This window comes from Carlito syrichta, unplaced genomic scaffold (genome assembly GCF_000164805.1).
Source record: "Carlito syrichta isolate Samal-C Ts95f unplaced genomic scaffold, Tarsius_syrichta-2.0.1 Scaffold315801, whole genome shotgun sequence".
NCBI lineage: Eukaryota > Metazoa > Chordata > Mammalia > Primates > Tarsiidae > Carlito > Carlito syrichta.
The window spans coordinates 969,911-993,253 of NW_007259897.1; the positions used below are offsets into that span (position 1 = coordinate 969,911).

The following is a 23,343-nucleotide window of genomic DNA, read 5'->3' on the forward strand; positions in this document are numbered from 1 at the left end:
TCGAACCCATGGGCTCAGGCAATCCACTCACCTCAGCCTCCCAAAGGCGTGGGATTACAGGCTGAGCCACCGAGCCCGGCTCATATTACTTTAATTTAAAACTTTTTTCCAAAGCTCAGCACTTTTCTGCTTTGCCTTGAGGTCACATCCCTGTGCCTCTCGGTGCCTGGCAGGGTCTACAGACTCAGAAAAAAATTGAACAAATGCCTCTGTTTGGGGAGGGCAGAACATGAGCCTAGGCTCAAGAGTGTACAGGCTGGGTAAAGTAAAGCTGCCCTTGATGAGTGTAGATGGGTATGTGTCGTGAGAGGCTCTTGCTGGTTTCTAAGGACTATAGTGTGGTCCTAGGTTCCTAAAGGTCCCCGGAGGCCCGTTCCTTTTTATCACTTTCTTTTTTTTTTTGAGTTGGAGTCTCACTGTCGCCCAGGCTGGAGTGCAATGGCCGCTCCCGGCCACCGCAGCCTCGACCTACTGGGCTCCAGTGATCCTTCCACCTCAGCCTTCCGAGTAGCCGGAATTACAGGCACGCGCTGCCACGCCCAGCTGATTTTTTGATTTATTGTAGAGATGAGGTCTCACCTGCCCAGGCGGGTCTCGAACCCGCGGGCTCAGGCGATCCACTCACCTTCGCCTCCCAAAGGCGCGGGATTACAGGCTGAGCCACCGAGCCCGGCTCTTTTTATCACTTTCTGAATGGCCTTCTCTGCACAGAGGACTTTAGTGTTGATTCCCTAAGTTCATCCTGTGGGTCTGGAGAAGCTCTGTTTTGTTCCCCCCATGACGCAGCATCTTCCAACAGGCCTGGAGAGGTTGGGAGCTGGCGGCAGCTAGACTCCACTAATCCGTAGCTGCACAGAGAGCAACCCCAGCACTGTGAAAGGAGTCCCTAAAAGTTCTTTTGTGTGCGTGGCTGGCAGTAAGATCAGATACCGTACACGGGAAGCTTCTTATTCACTGTCAGTTCAGAAAAGTCTGGAATCACAGATTGCTTGCTGCCTGAGTCAGGAGCCTGTAAACAGCTCAGCCGCCCAAGAGCTCCTGGAACAGAGCTGTGCCATAGTGAGCTTGGGTGAATTTCCACTGGAAATTCCTCAGCATCCTGTTGGAGAACAAACATTTCCTATTTCCAGATAACTTCCTCAGTGTTCATTAAAGTAAAATAACATTTTTTTCAATTATTTTTCTTTGATGCTGAATGAATGAATAAGTGAATGAATGGTTTAAAAATCCAAACAGTGGGAGGATGGGCAAGCACCTGCGTGTGCAGAAGAAAAAGCAGCCACTTCACGGGTTGAACCTTCTGGATCGTTACAACAGACTGTCAGCATCAGCGCAGGATCTGCTCTCCTGCCTAGGTAGAAAGGGGCCCCTGTTCGGACAGTGCCCCCTGCTTGGCGTTCGGTGCAATCTTGGGGCTGTAGTGACTCATAATTAAGCTGAGTGCCCTCACTCTCCCTTGCCCTGCCTCAGCTGGGCTGATGACTCAGCACAGAGTGCTGGCTCTCTGACCCAGAGCATACTTGAACTGAATGTTCCAGGTCTGAGCTTCAGCCCAGCTCGGCTGGGTGAAATAAAATGCTTTCCCTCCTGCTATGTTTTACTCTGGAAAGATGAAGGTTTTGGAGACATTAGTAACACATGAATGCTATCTCACAGTGCACAGGTGTGGCAGGAGTAGCAGAAAGGTTAGCATATACCTGGCCTTACCATGGGTTCTAGCGATCCTAGGTAAATCACTTGCCTTCCCCGAGCCTCAGTCTCCCCTTCTATAAAGTGGGTATAGCCGTAGTCCTGTCCAACAGGGTAGGAGAATCAAGGGAGATGGTAATGGGAGGTGACTAGTCCAGAGCCTGAACTGATGCATATGTGCCACCCCTGGAAACGTCCACAGCCTCCACTGTGGAGTTGAAGGGTGTTCGCAGGTAAGGGTTTGGCTTCCTCACACAGTAGACTGTCCTGGCTATACATGGGTCTTTCAGCTCTCAGACCTGAAGTCTTATTTCTTAGAAGCTAGACCTCCTTTTATCCCCCTCATACCAAGTTTAGCTGATTCCCACTTGATCAGTGTCCAGATGGCCCTCAGAACCCCTCCCTGGGGCTTCCTGTGCCCCCTTGGGAGAGTAGTATGTAGATAGACTGTAATAGGGATCAGATGAAGGCTGATGGACCTTCTGGAAGCTCTGCCAGACTGACGGCCCACAGCCCCATGAGCCTGTAGATTCATCTGCTGATCTCTCCCAAGGCAGGCCAGGGGAATTGTTTCCTGCACCATGCTTTATGGAGCACTGTTTGTACTCTTCAACACCGGCTCCCCAAGGGCACGGTCTCCCTCAGCCATGTCTGTGCAGTCCGGAGGGCAGTACCAGGCAAGAGCTAGGTACCCAGTTTGCTGGGGGAAGCCAAGCTACCTTGCCAAGGAACCGAGGGGTCAGTTGTCTGCACAGCAGTTCTGGACCCAGCCCTCAGGGGCGTAACGTCACCACAGAGAGAAGGAGAGGGAGGGCTCTTCTAGTTGCCAGCCCCCCTAGAGTTCACAGAAGATGCCTCCCTAAGCACCTTCTCAAAGCATTCCTCCCACAGCAACCTAAGAGGGTGGAGACCCAGGGATTCATTCCCCCAAGGATCTCATCTTCAGTAAGAGAGGGACCCCTTGTCTGAGTGACAGTTGATGAGTTAGAGATTTTTTTTTCTTTTAGGAAATTGTATTCTGTACAAAATATGTCTCTACTGATGCCTTGCACACTGATACCTAACCAGACAGTTGCCCTATTGGTGTCTAGCAGATGGTGTCACCAAGTGATTGGGCAGTTTTCACTTTTAGTATGAGACAAGTCCTTGAGAAATCCATGGAAATGTACCAGCTGGGAAGTCTCTTTTCCTGGTCTCTGTCTAGATTCAGACAGTTTGCCTTCTGGTATTGAAATTTCAAGTACTTTTCCACCTGTGATTTGTGACTTTAGATTGATTAAAGCAGGAGGCCCTGCTCTTTTTCTTTTTTTCTCCTGAAAAGGAGATAGGGGCTTGAAACTGTGAGTTCAGAGGGAGCAACTTGACCTGGCTGTGCTAACTTCCTGTGTGACCTTGGGCCACATCCCAGCTCCCACTCCTACCTAGCATCCTTGAGGAGCCCTCCAGGGGTGGGTCGGCTGGATGCTGACAGAGTCCTGGACACTCCCTCCCACTGGGGAAGTACCCAGCAGGTGGCTGGCCTGGGGGCTACTTGTGTGCACTCTGGTGAGGGACACTCTGAGGATGTTGAGAGGCCACCAGCAGATGTTCTGTCTGTTCCTGGGCAGTGCCACAGTCTGGCCTGCCTTTTCTCCCATGGGACTCAGGGGAATGTGTGCAAGGAGCCAGTGAGTGCGGTGGGTGTTGCTTCTCAGTGGTGGGTGTGTCTGCAGTGCAGGCCCCTTCCCCAAAGCCGCTGATGGGCCTGTTGGAGGAAGAGGAGTTTAGGGCCCAGGTGTCTAGAGTGGTTTTGACTGTGTTTGCTTCCAGGTTGTGAAACTTTTGATACAGTCTTCAGCAGAGAAAGTAGCATTCTTGCTAATTAGTCCTCTTAAGATTCCAAGATAAAGGGACTCGCGGCTCAAACCAACTTATTACCAACTTGGTGAGATCAATGAAGAATTAGGCTTTGTAACCAATAAGCAACCAACTGGTGCTTGAGGAAAGTTGGATCCGTCAAGAACTACTTGTGGAATGAAAGAACGTGATTGTCTCAGGAGCAGATCAGAGTTCACAAAAGACGCCTGGCTTATTCCACTTGAATCTCGTAAAAACTCCTGGGAGGTATGGAGGTTTTTATAGCTGAGGAAACTGAGTCTTAGTAGCAGGGAATTCTATCTGAGGCTACTTGGCTGGTGAGCAGCAGAAAGAGACTGGAGCCCAGGGTGGCAACTTGAAGACCAGGGCTCATGCAAGTTTATTTCTGTTTATTTGGACACAAGTGCAAAGATAAGCAATGCTGGTTTCATCTTCTAAAAAGATTTTCCCAGTGGAAACACATAGGGACACCCATCTCATTAATCCCAAGATAAAATGTATAAATTTTAATAACAGGCTATCAGATAAAACATCCAATGACCTGTAACTCGTGATTGCTTATAGAATGTGTGGCTAACGCAGACCTCTTGGCTTCTCAGGAGTCCCACGATGAAACCTAACTCCTCAGGTGTGCTATAAATGGACTTTGGTGAAATGTAGACTTAGTTTATTATTCAGAATTTCCCAGTGTTTATTATATCCCCAAAACAGTGCTAGGGAGAAGGGAAGAGACCCTATGTCATGATCCAATGGGAACTGAAGCACTTTTGGCTTTGGCTATATGGATGCAAATGACTATTTTTAAAAACATATTGAATGAACAGTAATATTTAATTCACTTATACGGCCTGTCATTCCAAGCAGAAAGTTTTGGTGGGTTGTTTAAGCTCAGGTCTATTTATTTTGTATTGTAGAAGGATGCTTTTCTTATTGCCTGAAGGAGGTGAGCCCAGCCACTTAATTTTGATCCAGATCCTAGCCATATGGGGAGTTCCAGGATTCCTGTTTTCCTCTTCTTTTTTCTTTATTTTAGAAATTTTGAGGCATTGTTAGGAAAACTCAACACCTGACCCCTGTGAAGGCTCTTCTGGCCTAAAAACCCAGTTAATAGAATCTGTGTCCTACTTAGGACTCCAGGGCTGTCATGTCAGAAATGCTATGGGACAGCCCTGAGAGTTACCTTTATTACTGTTACCCTTAATTCAAATCAGAATGATGGGAGCTGTGGTTTGTAGGTGTTGAGCCCATTTTTTAAAGAGCACTGTTACCATGGAGCCACAGTTAGGACTCACAGAAGGGGCCCATTTTCAGGGTTCATAAGCCTCCCAGTATGCAGAGTGGGTCAAGGCAAACTCTTCTCCACGGCCGTCCCATGGATGTGTGTGTGCCCTGTGTATACCTAGCTAGGGAGACACCTAGCAGGTTCCCACAAGCCGTTGTTCCCACCCTGCTTTTAAGGCGTAAGAACTCCTTGGGTGAATGGGCCAGCAGCTTCCTCCTCTTCATTTGGGACATGGAACTTTAGGTGCTCTGAGTTCCAGTGATTTCTGATATAATTTTAGTGTAGCTAAGAGTGGTCATTTTTAGATTTCTGTGACATTAACTTTTCCTTGTTTTGCATAGATATTGAGAACTAGAAGGGACTTTGGAATCAGGCCACAGAGAGTGTCAGTAATGGAAGGAACTTTCAATCACAGTTTCTCAGTGTGGTCCTTTGGGCTTCATCACACACCTACTGAATCAGACCTTCATGGGGTTAGTCTTAGAGTCTGCACTTTTTGACATTTCGCAGATCCAGGATTAGGACCAAACGCAGTCTACCCAGGTTTCCTAACTGTCCTGCTGTGAAAAACCAATAGCACAGTTTAGACATACTATTAAGCAACAAGCCCAACAGCTCACCAAAGCTTAGAACCTAACCTCAGGCTTTCTCTAGTAATAATATCTTGTACTTAGTAGGACAAATTTTGGCTCATCTGGAGTAATTTTTTTCCTGCTTTCTATCCTGAACATCTCATGGAGTTGTTTGGTGCTCTAAGACATGCCTCAGGATTTTAATGCAATTTACAAACAAGGGGGAAGAATTAACCAATTCAGTTTATACATCATTGTAGCAAGATAAGCAGTGAGTCAGAACTCAGCTTCTGGGCTCTTAGCTCCTAATTGGATTTTGTATAACATATATTCCTGATGTCATTACCCAAAGATAAGGATAATGAGCTCTGAGCTGCAGGCAGGCCATGATGATATGGCAGCAAGGATCGGCAGTCATCTGCTTGGCCACCATGGTTGTGCTGGTCCCTATCACATGATCACACAGAGCTGCCCCCAACCCTGAGGAGACAGATTCCAGGTTCCCGTGGAAGTCAGGATAGGGCAAATAGTGAGAGAACCAAGAGGCTTCTTCTGAACTTGTGCTTGAACCTGAGAACACTTAATGGATTGAAGAGACATGTTTTAGTCATATTCTAGGGGAATCGTAAATATTACACATTTTTTCCTCTTTTTTCATGAAATTATTTTTTACTAGATTATTTTATTTTACTCAGTTACGACAAAAACACCATAAAGGAGAGAAAGGGCAATTTAACTCTTCCAGGCAGTGTTTTTTACTTAGTAAAAATGGAAGTATTAGCTGCCATGACTCTAATGATGGTGTGGCAGCAGGATTTCCACCTTATAATGGGTGGAGTTTCATTTTGGTTTAAATTATTCATTCATGTAGAAGTATTTAATTACCTATTTTGAAAAATTCACGTGTTTTTTTGTTTGTTTGTTTGTTTTGTTTCTTACTTAAAGCAAGGTTTTCGAACAAAATCTTACCAGAGTGGAAGGGGAGCTGGGAATTTCTTTTAGATGCAAGGCTCACAAAGAGACATGTGGTTTTTTAATTAAATTATATCAGTGGGTCATTAATACACACAGACCCAGGAGTACAGACCTCGGGACTGTAGGAGAAGCAGCCTATGGGCTGCTCTTGCCTGTCCTAACCATCCCTGCTTTCTGGCTTGTGCCGGCTGGTGGTAGCATGTTTCATTGGGCCCCATGCTCAGACATGAGTCTTGTCCAAGCCTCTCTCCCTCCCAACTCGTGTTTCTGGGCGCCCCCTTCCCCTCCAGGTCCTCTGCACTGTGTTGCATTCACTTTCCCACTCTCCTCCCTGACATCCCCCCTCACTTCCCTTGTCCTAGTTTCTCCTTTCCATTCTGTCTCATCTTGCTGAAGCATCTCTCATGGTGGTCAGAACTATCAGGAACTGTGGACATCGGTCCCTAACTCCAGCTCAGCCCCTGGGCTTCAGCCCAGTCTCCTTCAGTTCCATGCCACCTTTCAAGCTCTGCCTTCTGACTGCTGTTCTGACACCACTGTTCCCTGCCGACAGTAAGCACATTCTTTCCTCACTGGTGCTGGAAAGACACCGGTTGAATATTGGCTCCAGGAAGCAGTCTGTGCTGTCACGGTCCCTTGTGAAGGCAGGGTTGTCTTCTTTCCTCCCTCCTTCCTTTCTTCTTTCCTTGTATCTTTTAATTGAGGTGCAACAGGTTGAAGACCAGCCTGGGCCACATGGCAAGACTTCGTCTCTACACTAAATCAAAAAATTAGCCAGGCATAGTGGCACACGCCTGTAGTTCCAGCTTCTTGGAAGGCTGAGGCGGAAGGATCACCTGAGCCCAGCAGGTTGAGGCTGAGGTGGCCATGAGTGTGCCATTGCCCTCCAACCTGGGTGACAGAGTGAGATTCTGACTCAAAAAAAAATTGAACTGTAAAATGTGTTCAGGGAGCTGTATAAAATGCACAACTCTTGTTAGGCCAGCTCAGTGCCTTCTGGATACAGGGGCTTCCCCCAAGAGAAGCCACGCCTCAGCTAGGCCCTGAGGGGCCCAGCTGCTAGAGAGGTGATGAGGTTGAGGTTAGTGGTTCTCCTCTGTTAAAACCAGATAGTATGGGTCGGATGTGGCAGGAGATGGGCAGTATGGGGGTTCCAGGAAAGGGTATAGTTTAATGGATTTTTACATAGGTATATACTCATTTACTACCACCTAGAAAAAAAAAATATTTCCATCACTTCAGAAGGTTCTTTCAGGACCCTTCCCAGCTGCTACCATCTCCTCTAGAGGTAACCACTATTCTGGCTTCAATCACTATCCATTGATTAACCTTGTCCTTCACCTTTGATTCTTTTGACACTGGATTTGAAGAGCATAATTTGTGTCCATTTGGGGACCAACTCGTATTTTTTGCCGACCTCCAGAGGGCATCCCTCTTAATGTGCTCTTATAAAAACTCATATTTCTACAAGGCAGGTCTTGCTAGCTCCATTTTTTAGAAGAGGAAATGGAGGCTTACAGAGGTAGGAGAATTTTCCAAGCTCACAGAACTGTTACTCATAGAGGTAATACTCCAACTTAGATTCAGTCTAGGCTAGCCTCTATCTAGAAAAGCCTATACATTTCCCCCATACCTTGGGGCTTCCCAAGTAATTTTGCTTCTTGTTTGTTTCATGCATTCTTAAACCTTCTTACAAGCCCCTTGTTGGCAGGGATTGTGCCTTGCTGATAGGACTCATGAGAGTGGTGACAGGGTGTTCACCCAGGTGTATAAGGGCTTGCTAACTGCTCAGCTCTGCTATGTGGATTGTGTAAATCGCTGAGACTTTTGGGCATGACTGTGAAGAAATGAGCCCCCTGGGCAGCTAGCAAAAATGAGACTGCAGGACTTACGCAGGGCCCAATTTTGGCTGGAAGGAAGGATGCCCCAGTGAGTGGACAGAATGCCCACAGGCATGTTATGACTCAACACTGAGAAGCAGAGTTTCTTCAGTGCCCCTTGCTGGCTTCCTTTCAGTGCCTGTCTCACAGCAGGAATTCGGTTCTGAATGTGAGGCCTGGACTCACTCCTGCTCTTGGGTGACCTGACAGTTAAGCAGGCTAACATAATGCTGCTGCCCTGAGCACGTGGGTATTCTAATCTGAGAGTGCCTGTCTCCCCCTGTCTCCAAGGACATGGTGACACCCTTGCCTTTCCTGTGTGCTGGAGGCCTTCCAAGGGACAGGGTCTCAGCAGGAGGGAGGCCGCTGATGATGGGCTTGAAAGGGCTAAATTTCAGGGTCAGCCACTTGGCGCACACGCCTGCATATAAATAGAAACATCCCGAAATTAATGGTCTAGTCACTCAAAATGCAGATTAGCGCTTAGTGTCTGGCTGATTTTGCAACAGTAGAAATTCCCTGCAAGCTCATAGAGTGTTAGCCTTTGGCATTTGTTTGCTGTTCAGAGAGATGCCTCCTTAAGGAAGGATCATTCTCCTTAACAGTTGACCTACTCAGATAGGTATAAGTCACACAGATCAATAGGTCCCCTCCTATAAAAGGACCCTCTAGTGCTCAGGAGACAGAACCTCTGTTTGGTGAGAGATGGCATTGCTCAGTGAGTGACTGGCTGGCCCTGTTGTCTGAAATAAGATCTTCTCTTATGGTACATCTGGAACTTGGCCTTTTCAAGGGTCCCAAAATAGCTAGGCCATTGAAGGGAGAATTTCATGAGAGGACTTATAAGAGAGGGACCCCAACTGCTAATCACCCAAGCAGGCTTTGTTGTGTTAAAGAAAAATTTACTCGGTGATACTTGTTAAAGCACAGTAAGAAAGACTTTATTCAGGACCTCATGATAAGGTATAGGGATCACTGCAATAGGGTCTTGCAGTGGGGTAGAGAGATTGGACTCAACTCCGAATACAGCATGGGCAAGTGGGATTTTATAGCTAAGGAACAGTGTGGGGGTCAGTGAATAGAAATTGACTAACAGGAAACATCAGGGGTAAGGGGATTCTGGCTAAATGGACGTAATAGGATTCTTGCTGAAGACAGGCCAGGGTGACCAGACACCATCCAGGGAGTGCTGAAGGATGAGGAACCTGATCAGACATTAATGGTAACTGGATGTCAAGGGCAGGGGCTTCTGGCAAAACTGACTTAGCAGTGCTAAAACTGGATTTTACAAGGAAGTGCACAGATGGACCTAGGAGAAGGTTTAGAAGCCTGACTTTATCAAGTTTGGCCAAGCAAAGAATCTTCATTATAAGGCTAGCACAGTTAATCCTGGGTTTTGTTCCCATCCTGTGCTGCTTCTACATTCCTGTGTATTTCCCTTTCTTGCATCTTGTTCTAACAATACTTCTGAGGAGGCAGCCCTTGCCCTCCAACCTCACTTGCCTGCAAAGATTTCCAAACCATGTTCTGTGTTTGGGCCCAATACAAACTCTGTGTGGTTGGGAAATTTGAGGCCTTTTGGAAGCAGAGAGACTTACTATAGTTTAGTGGTTGGAATTGATCCTACTTCTTGGGATTACCTTCTGATCTGGGTCTCTGGAAATTTAGGAGACAGTCAGCAACACTCCTATGTACACTGCTGCCCTTTGTCACCCAGGAAAGAAACTTGTCTTACCAGTTTGGGGAATTGGGACTTCTGTGCTCAACAGATACCTTGGCTCACATGCTTTCTCCTGATGCCCCTAATTCTTTTTTTTGAGTTGGAGTCTCACTCTATTGCCCAGGCTGGAGTGCAGTGGCATGCTCATGGCCACCACAGCCTCAAGCTGCTGGACTCAGGTGATCCTTCCACCTCAGCCTTCCAAGTAACTGGAACCACAGGTGCACACCACCACGCCTGGCTAATTTTTTGATGTATCATAGAGACAAGGTCTCACCAAGTTGCCCAGGCTGGTCTCCAACTCCTGGACTGAGGCCATCCTCTCACCTCTGCCTCCCAAAGTGCTGGGATTACAGGTGTGAGCCACTGCACCCAGCTGATGCTCTAATTCTTAAACTGCGGTTAACAGCAGCCTCCATGGGGTGCAGGGCTTAGAAGAAGCATAGAGCCATGGAGCTGACTGACACTTCAGGGTCCAAATCGCTCAGAAGGATCAGAGTGCTCAGCACCACATTGTTTCCTCTTCAGGAATATTTTCTTCCCAGTTTCTAACCAGCCTGTGTTTCTTCTCTTTTTATTTCAGGAAACCTTATCCTCTGCCAACGGCCCTTCCCGTGAGGGCTCCAGGCTGCTGCCCACTAGGGAAGGCCACCCTGTGTACCCTCAGCTCCGACCAGGCTACATTCCCATTCCTGTCCTCCATGAAGGCTCTGAGAACCGGCAGCCACACCTCTTCCATGCCTATTCCCAGCCTGGGACACAGCGATTCCGAACCGAGGCGGCCCCAGTGGCTCCTCAGAGGTCTCAGTCACCTCTACGAGGCATGCCAGAAGCCACCCAGCCAGATAAACAGTGTGGACAGGTGGCAGCAGCTGTGGCAGCCCAGCCTCCAGCCTCCCATGGACCTGAGGTAAGGAGAGGCCTGGCTTGCAGGCCTGTGGGAGAGTGAGCTGCTGTGTTTCTTGGGCTGGTCTCCAGCCCCTGAGGACAGTGCCCTGGCCCAGGTACCTGTTAGCTTGCAAGGCATCTGGTCCTGGCCCGCACTATCAGAGGTCACCCAGCAAACACAAGTTGACAGCCCACATGTCTTCCCCTGTCTCATAGGGGTGTTTTTCAGGTGGGCAGGGCATGGCTCATTTTTATAGTTAGAAATGGAGGCTCAGAAGGATAAACTGTAAATGGCTTGGTCCAGTTACATGCAGGTAGAAGTCGCACAGCTGGGACCAGAAGCCTGGCCCTCAGCTCCTAGTTTCAGTGCTCCTTATTCACACTGGGCTTTCTATTTCGGAAACACCGAAATAGCTGTATCTTGTTTCATTTGGCACAGTATTTACAGGTAAATCATCTCAAAGCTATACTGATATGAAAATAAGACCCCAGGTTGGGTGCAGAGAATCACTTGAGGCCAGGGGTTCAAGACCAACCTGAACAATATAGTGAGATCCTGTCTCTATAAAAAATAAGTTAGCCAGACATGGTGGCACTTACCTGTGGCCCCAGAACTCAGGAAGCCAAGGTGGGAGAATCGCTTGAACCTCAGGAGTTTGAGGCTGCAATGAGCTATGAGTGCACCACTGTACTCCAGCCTGGGTGACAAAGTGGGACTGCCTTTTTTTTTTTTTTTTTTTTTGAGTTGGAGTCTCACTCTGTCACCCAGACTGGAGTGCAGTGGCCGCTCCCAGCCACTGTAACCTCGAACTGCTGGGCTCCGGCAATCCTTCCGCCTCAACCTTCCAAGTAGCTGGAACTACAGGTGCGCACTACCACACCCAGCTAATTTTTTATTTATTGTAGAGATGAGGTCCTGTCAAGTTCCCCAGGCGAGTCTCAAACCCACAGGCTCAGGCAATCCACTCACCTCGGCCTCCAAAGCGCTGGGATTACAGTCTGAGCCATCAAGCCTGACTGGGACCCTGTCTTTAAAAAAGAAAATGAGATCCCATACCTGCCCTCACAGTGTATGATAGTTTAAAAGGAAATTCAGACTAAAGAGTCAGGAACGCAGCTTCTTTAAGCTAGGGTTTTAATCCTGAAACCAAATGTTTCAGGAATGTGTTGATGGATTCAGTACAGTAATAGCTAAAAAATCATTCTTTTTTTTTTTTTTGAGTTGGAGTCTCATTCTGTCTCCCAGACTGGAGTGCAGTGGCCACTCCCGGCCACTGCAGCCTCGACCTGCTAGGCTCCAGCAATCCTTCTGCCTCAACCTTCCAAGTAGCTGGAACTACCGGCGTGCACTACCACACCCGCCTAACTTTTTATCTATTGTAGAGATGAGGTCTCGCTAAGTTGCCCAGGCGGGTCTTGAACCCACGAGCTCAGGCAGTCCACTCATCTCGGCCTTCCAAAGTGCTGGGATTACAGGCTGAGCCACCAAGCCCGGCCTTAATCTGGTTCTTAACTGAGATTTGAGAAATCTCTAATAGGATTCCTCAGCAGTAAAGCCCTCTTCATTTTCCTATCTACAGATCATCCCGTTGTATCTGTTGGCGTTGTTCTTGAGCACAAATTCTCATTTCCTGTCTGTACCCATAGTTGATTGCCTCTCAGCTCTATCTGAATTTGTTTAGCTTCACTACTTGCTTGGGAGTAAAAAGTTATAGTTTATGTGGGATACCGGGAGCCTGTTTTCTTTCTTGAAGAAGGAGTACCAGCTTTGTAATGATTTTGCTGCAAAAATCAAAATGACACATCAGTCAGAAAAATCTTAGCAAATTTAAGCTAACAAGACCCTTAGACAGCAGCTGGGGAAATGCCCTCATTTTCTAGGTGAATAGAAGGCGGCCCAGAAGGGAAAGGGATTTGGCCTGCCACTGGTCACATAGAGGACATACGGCAGCTTCCAGTTGCTTGACTGAGTTCTCTGTAGACTGGTAGAGAGACTTATGGAAAGGGGAAGTGAGATGGTATGTAATAACAACAGATACAGTGTACTAAATGCTTCCTGTGTGTTGGACTCGTGCTGAAGCTTATACACAGATGATTTTAGATAATCTTTACAACGGCCCGATGTGGGGAGGGTACTCTCTATATTTCAAATGAGGCCCAGAAAGCTATTGAACTACTAAGAATTTAAACCTAAACCTCTTGATCCTAGAGTTCTTAATCTGGTTTTTTTTTTTGAGTTGTAGTCTCACGCTTGTCGCCCAGTCTGGAGTGCCGTGGCATGCTCATGACCACTGCAGCCTCAACCTGCTGGACTTAGGCGATCCTTCTGCCTCAGCCTTCCAAGTAGCTGGAACTACAGATGCATACCACCATGCCCGGCTAGTTTTTGTGATTTATTGTAAAGATGAGGTCTCACCAAGTTACCCAGGCTGATCTCGAACCCCTGGGCTCAGGCAATCCTCTCGCCTCGGCCTCCCAAAGTGCTGGAATTACAGGCTGAGCCACTGCACCCGGCCGAGTTCTTAATCTTAATACTACATTTTGAAAATTGAAAATGACAGCCAGGCTTGGTGGCTCAGCCTGTAATCCCGTGCCTTTGGGAGGCTGAGGTGAATGGATTACCTGGGCCCACAGGTTCAAGACCCGCCTGGGCAACTTGGCGAGACCTCATCTCTACAATAAATCAAAAAAATTAGCCGGGTATGGTAACGCGTGCCTGTAGTTCCAGCTACTTGGAAGGCTGAGGCGGAAGGATCGCCGGAGCCCAGCAGGTCAAGACTGCGGTGGCCGGGAGCGGCCACTGCACTTCAGTCTGGGTGACAGAGTGAGACTCCAACTCAAAGAAAACAGAAAATGACACATGGGAGGTCTTAGGAAACGGGCTGCCTAGAGCAGGTGCACAAAGGAAGGCGGGGCTGGAAAGCCAAGGCAAAGGAGTCACTCATGGGACCACACCCTCTACCCTTTGTTTCTTGCAGCGGTCCCAGTCTCCAGCTGCCTCTGATTGCTCATCCTCATCCTCTTCAGCCAGCCTGCCCTCCTCTGGCAGGAGCAACCTGGGCAGTCACCAGCTCCCCCGAGGCTACATCCCCATCCCAGTGATACACGAGCAGAACATCACCCGACCAGTAGCCCAGCCCGCTTTTCATCAAGCCCAGAAGACCCACTACCCAGCTCAGCAGGGTGAATACCAGACCCACCAGCCTGTGTACCACAAGATCCAGGGTGATGACTGGGAGCCCCGGCCCCCACGGGCAGCATCCCCATTCAGGTCACCCATCCGGGGTGCATCAAGCCGGGAGGGTTCGCCGGCCAGAGGCAGCACGCCGGTGCACTCGCCGTCGCCCCTCCGTGTACACACCGTAGTCGACAGGCCTCAGGTACGGGAAGTTAGTTGGCCACAGACTGGCCGTGGTGGTATCTCTCGGGGACCCAGGAGCTCTGCAAGTGCTCTGGGTTCTCCCAGCTAGTTAACCTGCACAAACTGGAGGAAAGTGAGGTTTGGGAAACTGCTGGTCTTCGACAGAAACACAGGTCGAGCCCTGAGGCTGTGAAACCCATTCTCCATTGTGGCTGCCTCAGGGGCAGAAGAAACAGCTTGACAAAACTCACACACTTGGGATTCCTTAGTGCCACCACACCCTGACAGGGCCCCTCACACCCCCATCCTCACCTCCTGACTTCCAGGTAGCGCATCTCCTTCCTCCCTCCACTCCACAGGTTCACTCTGCTCCTTCCCAGCCCTGTGCCTTTGCTCGTGTTCAGCTCACTCTCAAAGTGCCCGCGCAATCCAGGTCCTCCCCCTCCTCCAGGGGATGAGCCGGTCTCGTCTCTTCCTTGAAGCCTACATGTCTTTCTCACAGTGCTTTGTATGAGTGTCTTCCAGTTCAGCACGTGTTATTCTGTGCATTTCATAAGTGTTCATTTTATCTCTTCAACTGAACCTGACTACGGGGACATGTCTTATGCCTTTCTCCTCTCTTCATAGTTGTGTTCCATATTGCCTGGCTGATGCATCGGCCAACTGTGGTAGATAGGAAGCCATCCTGGTCTAGGGAAGGTTGTGGGTCCAGGTCTGCTCACCCTCCAGTGGAGGCACAGGGTGCTGGTTCCTGAAGGAGGAAGTCATTTAGTTTGGGCAGTTTGTAGCTTAGCAGCAGAAGATTCAGCAGGCCTAGACCCTCTCTGGCTGCAACTTGAATAGTCAAATTAGTTCTTTGGCATAGTTTTTAAAAGGAAAGCCCTGTGAACAAATATGGGATATTCTTTTACTACAGACAGTGATACTGTCCAGGGTCTTGGAACAGAGGACCCTCCTTTTAAATCTTTTTAAAGCTTTTTTATTTGGAAATAATTTGAACCTTACAGAAGAGTTATATGGATCATGCTAAGAAGTCCTGTATACTCTTTGCCCAATTCACTATTAACATTTTGCTGCATTTGCTTTATCACTCCTTCTCGCCCTTATATTGCTATGTCTTTTGACTGTTTGAGAATTAGTTGCAGATGTCATGTCCCTTTACCCCTAAATACTTCAGCAACTATTTTCCTAAGGAAAAGACATTCTCATTCATAACCACAGTAGAATGACCAGATTCATGAACTTTAACATTCTTATAGTAGTATTATCCAATATATAGTCCATTTTCAATTCTCCTTTGAGCAATTTCCCCCCATTCCAGGATATGTTCCAAGATCAAATCTAGGGTTGTGAGCACTGCATGCAGATGTCACTTCTCTTTAGACTTTCTTTTGTCTAGAACAGTTCCTGGGTCCTTTCTTTGCTTTCATGGCCTTGACATTTTGAAGCGCACAGCCATAAAGCACCTTAGGTATTTCTAACCCCAAACACCTAAACACTGATGACACAGCCCTTGTTTTTAAAACCCAGAGAGGGGAATGAAGTTGGGTGGCGAACTGATAAGGGCCAAAGTGGAGGACTTCTGGGTTGGCAAAAGAGGTGTGATGGAAAAGGAGGTTGCTGGTGTGAACACAGCCGAGTGTCACTCGACAGCAGTCCTCAGTTCAGTCGTCCTCGGAAGGAAGTGCTCACTTGGAGAGATGGAGATCTTGTCCCACGTATCATTCCCATATATATCTCATGATTAGTGGGCCAATATTTAATCTACTTTCACCCCCATTAACCTTGTTTGTGATTACCTTCCTTTTACAGCTTGTTCCCAGGTCCCTTTTGTAAGGCTTTCAAGAATTTGACCTAACTGAACATTTGGTGGAATTCAGTATTTTAAATTGAGAGTACTTTAGAAATAATATAGTTCAAATCTTATTTCCTGTTTGATGAGATAAGGATTATGAGATTTTTAAAGAGGTTTTATATATCTGTATGTTGGATGACTTTAATGCTACCCTTACATGGTAGAAGAGCCAAGACATTTCTGTTTTGAGCACAGCTCATTTTAAGGAAATATGGCTACAGCTTGCAGTCATGCGCAGCTAGAGGTCAGTGTAGTAATGCTGCATCATAGTTGAGTGTTGGGCTCTGGCACAGATGTCCTGAAGTGAAATTTTTATAGGGTTAACTATTTTGAGCATCTTGCTTATTTTCAAAGAACACATCAGTCTGGGCAGAAACCACTAGGCTGTCACAGGCTTTAAAAAAAACCGCTCATATCTTTTCTGAAATAGGAGATGAGATAGTCACACCATGCGTAGACTGTCTACACAGCATAAGGAGGGGGAGGGCCAAAGGCAGTGACTGTGGCAATATCACCTGAGAGTCAGAATCCCTCGGTACTCTGCTCTGAGCTGACCTAGTGTAGCAAGGCAGCATGAGTTTTTGCTGTTTTCATTTTTGAAAATTATATTGGCTTTCCTCTCATTGTCATAAGAATACCCTCTACAAAGAAATTCAGTGTGAGACCTAACAGACAAATAACCCAAGGAGATCAGTGGAAGCCTAACTAATGGTTTGGTCACATACATGATTAAGATGTTTTTATTTTGTAACAGCCACTGGTTGACTTTGAAAATCTTTTATACTGCTAAACTTTCTTTAAAAAGCCATTTCCCAATTTTCTTTCTAATATGTGCTAGCTACAAAGCAACTGTGACTTTCAGACAGTGATTAAAAATATCTTTGTGTCTTTTTTCTCTTTTTCTCAGCAGCTTATGACCCATCGAGACTCTCCGTCTGTTCCCCAACCTGAAAACAAACCAGAAAGTAAGCCAGGCCCGGTTGGACCAGATCTCCTTCCTGGACACGTTCCAATTCAAGTGATCCGCAAGGAGGCAGATTCTAAACCTGTTTCCCAGAAGCCTCCACCTCCCACGGAGAAGGTGGAAGTCAAGGTTCCACCTGCTCCAGTTCTTTGTCCTTCTCCCAGCGCCGGCCCTTCTCCTGTCCCCTCTTCCCCCAAGAACGTCGCTGCAGAAGAGAAGGCAGCCCCCAGCACTGCTGCTGCAGAAGCCACACCCCCAAAACCAGGAGATGCCGAGGCTCCCCCAAAACATCCCGGTGTGTTGCAAGTCGAAGCCATCTTGGAGAAGGTGCAAGGGTTGGAGCAGGCTGTAGACAACTTCGAAGGCAAGAAGACTGACAAAAAGTACCTGACGATTGAAGAGTATTTGACCAAAGAACTGCTGGCCCTGGATTCAGTGGACCCTGAAGGACGAGCTGATGTGCGTCAGGCCAGGAGAGATGGTGTCAGAAAGGTTCAGACCATCTTGGAGAAACTCGAACAGAAAGCAGTGGATGTCCCGGGTCAAGTCCAGGTCTATGAACTCCAGCCCAGTAGCCTTGAAGCCGACCAGCCGCTGCAGGCAATCATGGAGATGGGTGCCTCGGCAGCACACAAGGGGAAGAAGAGTGCCGGGCATGGAGAAGATCCCCAAACGGAAACCCAGCAGCCAGAAGCCAAAGCAGCAGCAACTTCAAACCCCAGCAGCACGACAGACACTGCTGGTAACCCAGCAGCACCATAGTCTCTGCCCAATAAAAATCAGACTTGTTGGTAAGAAGAGCTGGTTGGAAAAAAAAAATCCGATTCAGAGACTTGGAACAGATGTGTGCTTTAGGGAATTTTAAGTTGCATGCATTTCAGGGACTTTAAGTCAGTTGGTTTTTATTATTCATAGCCGCTTGGTACGCAGTGACTTGGGTGGAGGCAAAAAACTAATAAAAGGGCTAAAAGGACAATGATGCTTTTCTTCCATATTCTTACTCTGTACAAATAAAGAAGTTGTTTGTTGTTTCAGAAGTTTAACCCCCATTGCTTGTTGTTTTTGGGCCCTCTGTGCATGGGCACCACGTTAGCCATGGTTGTGAGCTATCTTCCCGCAGCTCTGGACAGAAGGAGGTTTTGGGGGGTTGATGAGGAGTCAATATCCTATCACATAAAAATATGAAACCCATTTTTCAGAAATGTTGCCATTTTAATGGGATTACTTTCTTCAACTCATAATTAAAATACCTAACTTTAAATAGAATAAAATGTGTAAGGAGCCATAGGAATATCTGTATGTTGGATGACTTTAATGCTACACTCTACAAAAAGAAAAATAAAGTAACAATACAACTCAAAACGTTTTTTTGTGGTTTTTTTTTTTGGTGTTTGAAATAGAGTTGAGGTCTCGCTGTGTTGCCTAGGCTAGTCTCGAACTCCTGGGCTCAAGCAGTCCTCCCGTCTCACCCTCAAAGTGCTGGGATTACAGGTGTGAGCTACCATGCCCGGCCAATTTCTAAACCTTTGATACCAATGGCAACACTGAGGTTGTCTGTCCCTGGCTTCAATCAGAATAAATGGCAGATACACTTAAAAACTTTCTCTGAGTTTTTTGACGTCTCTACTGGCACAGTTTATAAAAGTATTGTCTTGGTCACTCTTCAGTCTCAGATTACAGCTAGAACCTGGGAAGACTCAGGGCTCTGGACTCAGGTAATGGGAATGTACCTGCTGCACCCTTTCAGGCTGCTAGCAGCCAAGATGTCACTCAGGCAGCATTTCTACCCACCTGACCTCAGGCCTCAGCACGAGACTGAGATGGTTCAAAAGTGCACAGGTAAGCCAGTGCCCACTATTGCCCAAGGCTGGTCAAAGTGTTTGTGGAGTTCAGGTCACTGGGGGTTGGAAATGTGCTCTCAGCGTGTCAGGGTCATCTTTATCTGACACTTCTCTGAGTCACCGAGCTAGACTGGGACGAGGTTTATCTCTTCAGATTGGGTTCCTAGAAGCCTCTGGGGTTAGGGACCAGGTGCACTCAAGTCGCTGAGTAAAAGATCCGTCTTTCTATGCTAGTGTTTTTTTAAAGCTTGGGAAGGACCACAACCTGAGAATGTGAAGATGTGCTAGAATTGGGTTTTGGGTTTTTTTTTTAAACTGCTTGCCAAATAAAGTGAAAAGGAAAAAGAAAACCTTGAGATCTTGGAACTCCCGTCAGGGTACTGACTTAAGAGCCCCTAAGCTGAATTTCTCATGACTGTATTGAGTTTAATATTGGTGACTGACGGTGCTGCACAAAAATATACACTGGTGTACTTGCCACTGATAGCTTGCTGAGAAAGGCTGAAGGCATTCCTATGGGAGTCTGCCAACATCATTCCTGGGTGAACTCATTTTGGGAGTACAAGCCGACATGCCACTGATTCTGGAAACTCGAACATGTAAATAGGAAAAAAAAAAATAGCCTAATGAGCTATTTTAAAAATGAACCAAAGACAATGTGACCACTTCTTTTGAGGATTCAATGGACCTCAGACAACATTAAGACTCCTTGAGTGGTTGTTGGATTAGGTTGATAGTGTTTTTATCACTAAATATCAATAAATAGCTCTCTAGTTGGAATAGTCTCAGTCATCCAAGTTAGATGCAAAATGGCAGCAGGACAGGGGTTATCTGGCTTGTGATGGTGGCCCCTGGGCCTTGCATGGAGCCAGAGCATAGAGATAGCTGCAAGGCTCTTACTAATATAACTGTCTTGGCCTCTGTAGGACTTGAGGGACGTATCTACTTACTGTCTACTGAGTGTCAGGGGTTTTTCCTGTGATGTCTGCAGTAGCCCTCCCTACCTGCTTTCCATAGCTTTCCCACCCTTGAGGTCCACTTTTTTGTGAAACCTTCTCCTACTTGGACCACACATTTCTTCCCAGACTTCCCCAAAGCTGCCAGCACCCTTCTGTCTACTTGCCAGCACCCAGTTTTTTCAACGTCCTTAGTCATTTCCTCTGCAAGACTATAAATCCCCTGAGGGGCACCGAGTTCATCCTGACCCATCCCACAGCGTTGTGCAGACTGTGGCACACAGGCACCCTGGAGACCAGAGGGTGCTTAAAAGTCCCTTCACTTAAGATGTTATGATTCTAAGGTTAAACTGGTGTTCCTTCAGAGATAAATATCTTCAGGAGATGTGAGTTTAGGGCCAGGTCTTTTGTCAACTTCCCCTTGTAAGTCCCAAATATGTGATTTAAGGCAAGCTATTTCCTTTCTCTGGACCTTTCTTTCCCATCTATGAAACGTGGGCATTGCCCAAAGCCCCTCTTGGTGGTCTGGATGATTCTGGAAGTCTGCGCTTGCTACTGATGTGGTCTCTGCTCCTGTTATTTGACCCTTAACAGCCCAGCAGGAAGCATAGCATAGAGCTCTGTTGCGGGCTGTGCATTCTTGCGAGCCCCTCCGTGAGTACGGCCAATCCGTCCACTGTTCTGTAACATTATACAAATGTAATAATATGCCAATGGGCAGGATCCAGGGTTGCAGTTATTTTGGGATGTGCAGGAGCCTGTGGGAAAATGCTGGAACATGCCTTAGTCACTCAGGCAAATACCTTTCTTTCCATGTTCTAGCATGTTTTGAGCTTTCAGGCAGCACAAAAAAAACTCAAGCAGGCACACCCACCCTTTGTGATTCAGCGTGCCCTTCCCGTACACCTCTCACTGTCCCCCAGCCTGTACCTCGACATCCTTTGGGCTCTGAAAAGCATGAGTGCAGAGGGCTGAGAGTAGGGCTGGATGAAGCCCTTGGAGGCCCAACATGTGGGAAAAAATAGTGCCTCCCTAAATATGTAACTCAAAATGAAAACAATAGTAATCCGCAAGAGAGGTGTAAGGAAGGTCTGAATGTCCCGCATAATACTTTGTTGTTTTTAAAGTATTTAAAAATTCCTCTAGCACATGTATTTGCACTTGGCCGTGTCACTGTGTTCCTGGTACTTTAAGCTATTGCCTGGCGCTACTAAGTAAGAACCAGGGGTGGCCAGGAAGAGCTTCATCCTGTCCTTGCCTTCTTTGGCCAGAGCATTGCCCTAAAAACCTGGCTGGCCACACAGAGGCTGCACGTCCTCGGCAGTCCCACGGCTGAAGCTCTCCGCTAGTCTGCAGAGGGAGAGATCAGCCACCAGGCCCCTGTTTGTTTTCTTCCACTTCATCTCTTTCTCCCACAGCTGGCTCCTTCCTTCTCCTTAGAAGGCAGACAGTACCACTGGGCACCATGGCTCACACCTGTAATCCCAGCACTTTGGGGGGTGGACGCGAGAGGATTGCCTGAGTACAGGGGTTCCAGACCAGCCTGGGCAACTTGGCGAGACCTTGTCCCTACCATAAATCAAAAAAGTAATCCAGCGGAGTGGCACACGTCTGTGGTCCCAGCTACTTGGAAGGCTAAGGCAGAAAGATCGCCTGAGCCCAGCAGGTCGAGTCTGCGGTAACCATGAGTGTTCCACCGCACCCCAGCCTAGGCCACAGAGTGAGACTCTGACTCAAAAAGAAAAGAAAAAAAGAGTACAGAGAGCACAAACCAAAACGAACGGCTTCTCCTCAGTTTGCCCTGCTTTATTATCAAATATTTGAAAGAGCCTGCTAAGTCCCATGCCTCCCATGTCCTGCTCACCCACTGCAAGCCACTCTGCCACCCACCCCTAGTGAAACCACTCCTGTGGGCATGCTGTCTCAGCTGTTACTCAGTTTCTCGTTCTCCTTGCCATCAGACTCTGACTCACCCTCCTCTCCTTACCTCTCTTCAACATCGAGGTTTCCCAGGTGCTTTCCTCAACCCTCTCCTCGTATCACCATGGGAGGGTTAGTTTTAGGTGTCAACTTGGCTGAGTCATGGTACCCAGATATTTAATCAAACACTAGATATTGCTGTTCACGTATTTCATAGACTTGGTTAATATCTGCAATCAGCTGAGATTAAGTAAAAGAGATTAATTACCTTCCATAATGTGGGTGGGCCTATCTATCAAATCAGTGGAAGGCCTTTAAGAGCAAAAGCAGGTTTCCTGGAAGAGAAGAAATTCTTCCTCAAGACTGCAGCATTAGCTCCTTCCCAAGTTTCTAGCCCAAAGCCCTGTCCTACAGGTTTCCACCTTGCCTGTCCCCACAATCCTATGAGCCAATTCCTTTAAAAATAAATAAATAAACCTGGCTCGGTGGCTCAGCCTGTAATCCCGCGCCTTTGGGAGGCTGAGGTGAGTGGATTGCCTGAGCCCGCGGGTTCGAGACCCGCCTGGGCAGCGAGTCCTCATCTCTACAATAAATTTAAAAAGCAGCTGGGCGTGGTAGTGCGTGCCTGTGATTCTAGCTACTCGGAAGGCTGAGGCGGAAGGATCGCCGGAGCCCAGCAGGTCGAGGCTGCGGTGGCCGGGAGCGGCCACTGCACTCCTGTCTGGGCGACAGAGTGAGACTCCAACTCAAAAAATAAATAAATAAATAAATACAGTCCGTGGTTCATGCCTATAAACCCAGCACTTTGGAAGGCTGAGATGGAAAGATCACTTGAGGCCAAGAGTTTGAGACCAACCTGGGCAATATAGTCAGACCCTGACTCTACAAAAAAAATTGAAAAATTAGCTGGGCATGCTGGCATACATCTGTAATCCTGGCTGTTCAGGAGGCTGAGGCAGGAGGATTGGTTGAGTCTAGGAGTCTGAGGCTGCAGTGGGCTATGATCACACCACTGAACTCCATCCTGGGCAACAGAGTGAGACACTGTCTCTTTAAAAAAAATGAATGAATGAATGATTTTTGAAAGCACATACAACATCTGGCACAATGGCTCACGCCTATAATCCCAGAAATTTGGGAGGAAGAAGTGAGAGGATTGCCTGAGCCCATGGTTTCAAGACCAGCCTGGACAACATGGTGAGACCTCATCTCTACAATAAATCAAAAAATTATCTGGGTGTGGTGGCACACACCTGTAGTTCCAGCTACTTGGAAGGCTGAGGAGGAAGGATCACCTGAGCCCAGCAGGTGGGGCTGTGGTGGCTGTGAGCGTGCCACTGCACTCCAGCCTGGGTGACAGATGAGACTCCGACTCAAAAAAAAAAGAAAAGAAAAGAAAAGCTGATAAAAAAAATCAAGGAAAAAGCATCCTAGCAAAACAACAAAAAGAAAGACAAGCTAAAATTTAGACCGGGCATGGTGTCTCAAGCCCGTAAACCCAGCACTTTGGGAGGCCGAGGTGAGGTTTACCCGAGCTCATGGGTTTGAGACCAGCCTGGGCAACTTGGTGAGACCTCATCTCT

At 47.5% G+C, this 23,343-nt stretch overlaps 1 protein-coding gene across 1 annotated transcript; it reads left to right on the forward strand.

Moving 5' to 3' along the window:
* Positions 1 to 1,243: 1,243 nt before the first annotated feature.
* BAG3 (BCL2 associated athanogene 3) lies at positions 1,244 to 18,405 on the forward strand. Its single transcript, XM_021706585.1, has 4 exons — positions 1,244 to 1,417; positions 10,559 to 10,885; positions 13,842 to 14,243; positions 16,987 to 18,405. Exons 1-4 carry the CDS (start codon positions 1,244 to 1,246, stop codon positions 17,803 to 17,805), a joined length of 1,722 nt encoding a protein of 573 aa, XP_021562260.1. The 3' UTR covers positions 17,806 to 18,405.
* Positions 18,406 to 23,343: the final 4,938 nt, after the last annotated feature.

Bases quoted from the DNA above. Each gene is read 5' to 3' on its own strand.
- BAG3 (XM_021706585.1), top strand. From the start codon at position 1,244: ATGGGCAAGCACCTGCGTGTGCAGAAGAAAAAGCAGCCACTTCACGGG. The intron at 1,418-10,558 runs GTAGTGACTCAT...TTTTTATTTCAG, and splicing joins TTCGGTGCAATCTTGGGGCT to GAAACCTTATCCTCTGCCAA. The intron at 14,244-16,986 runs GTACGGGAAGTT...TCTTTTTCTCAG, and splicing joins CCGTAGTCGACAGGCCTCAG to CAGCTTATGACCCATCGAGA.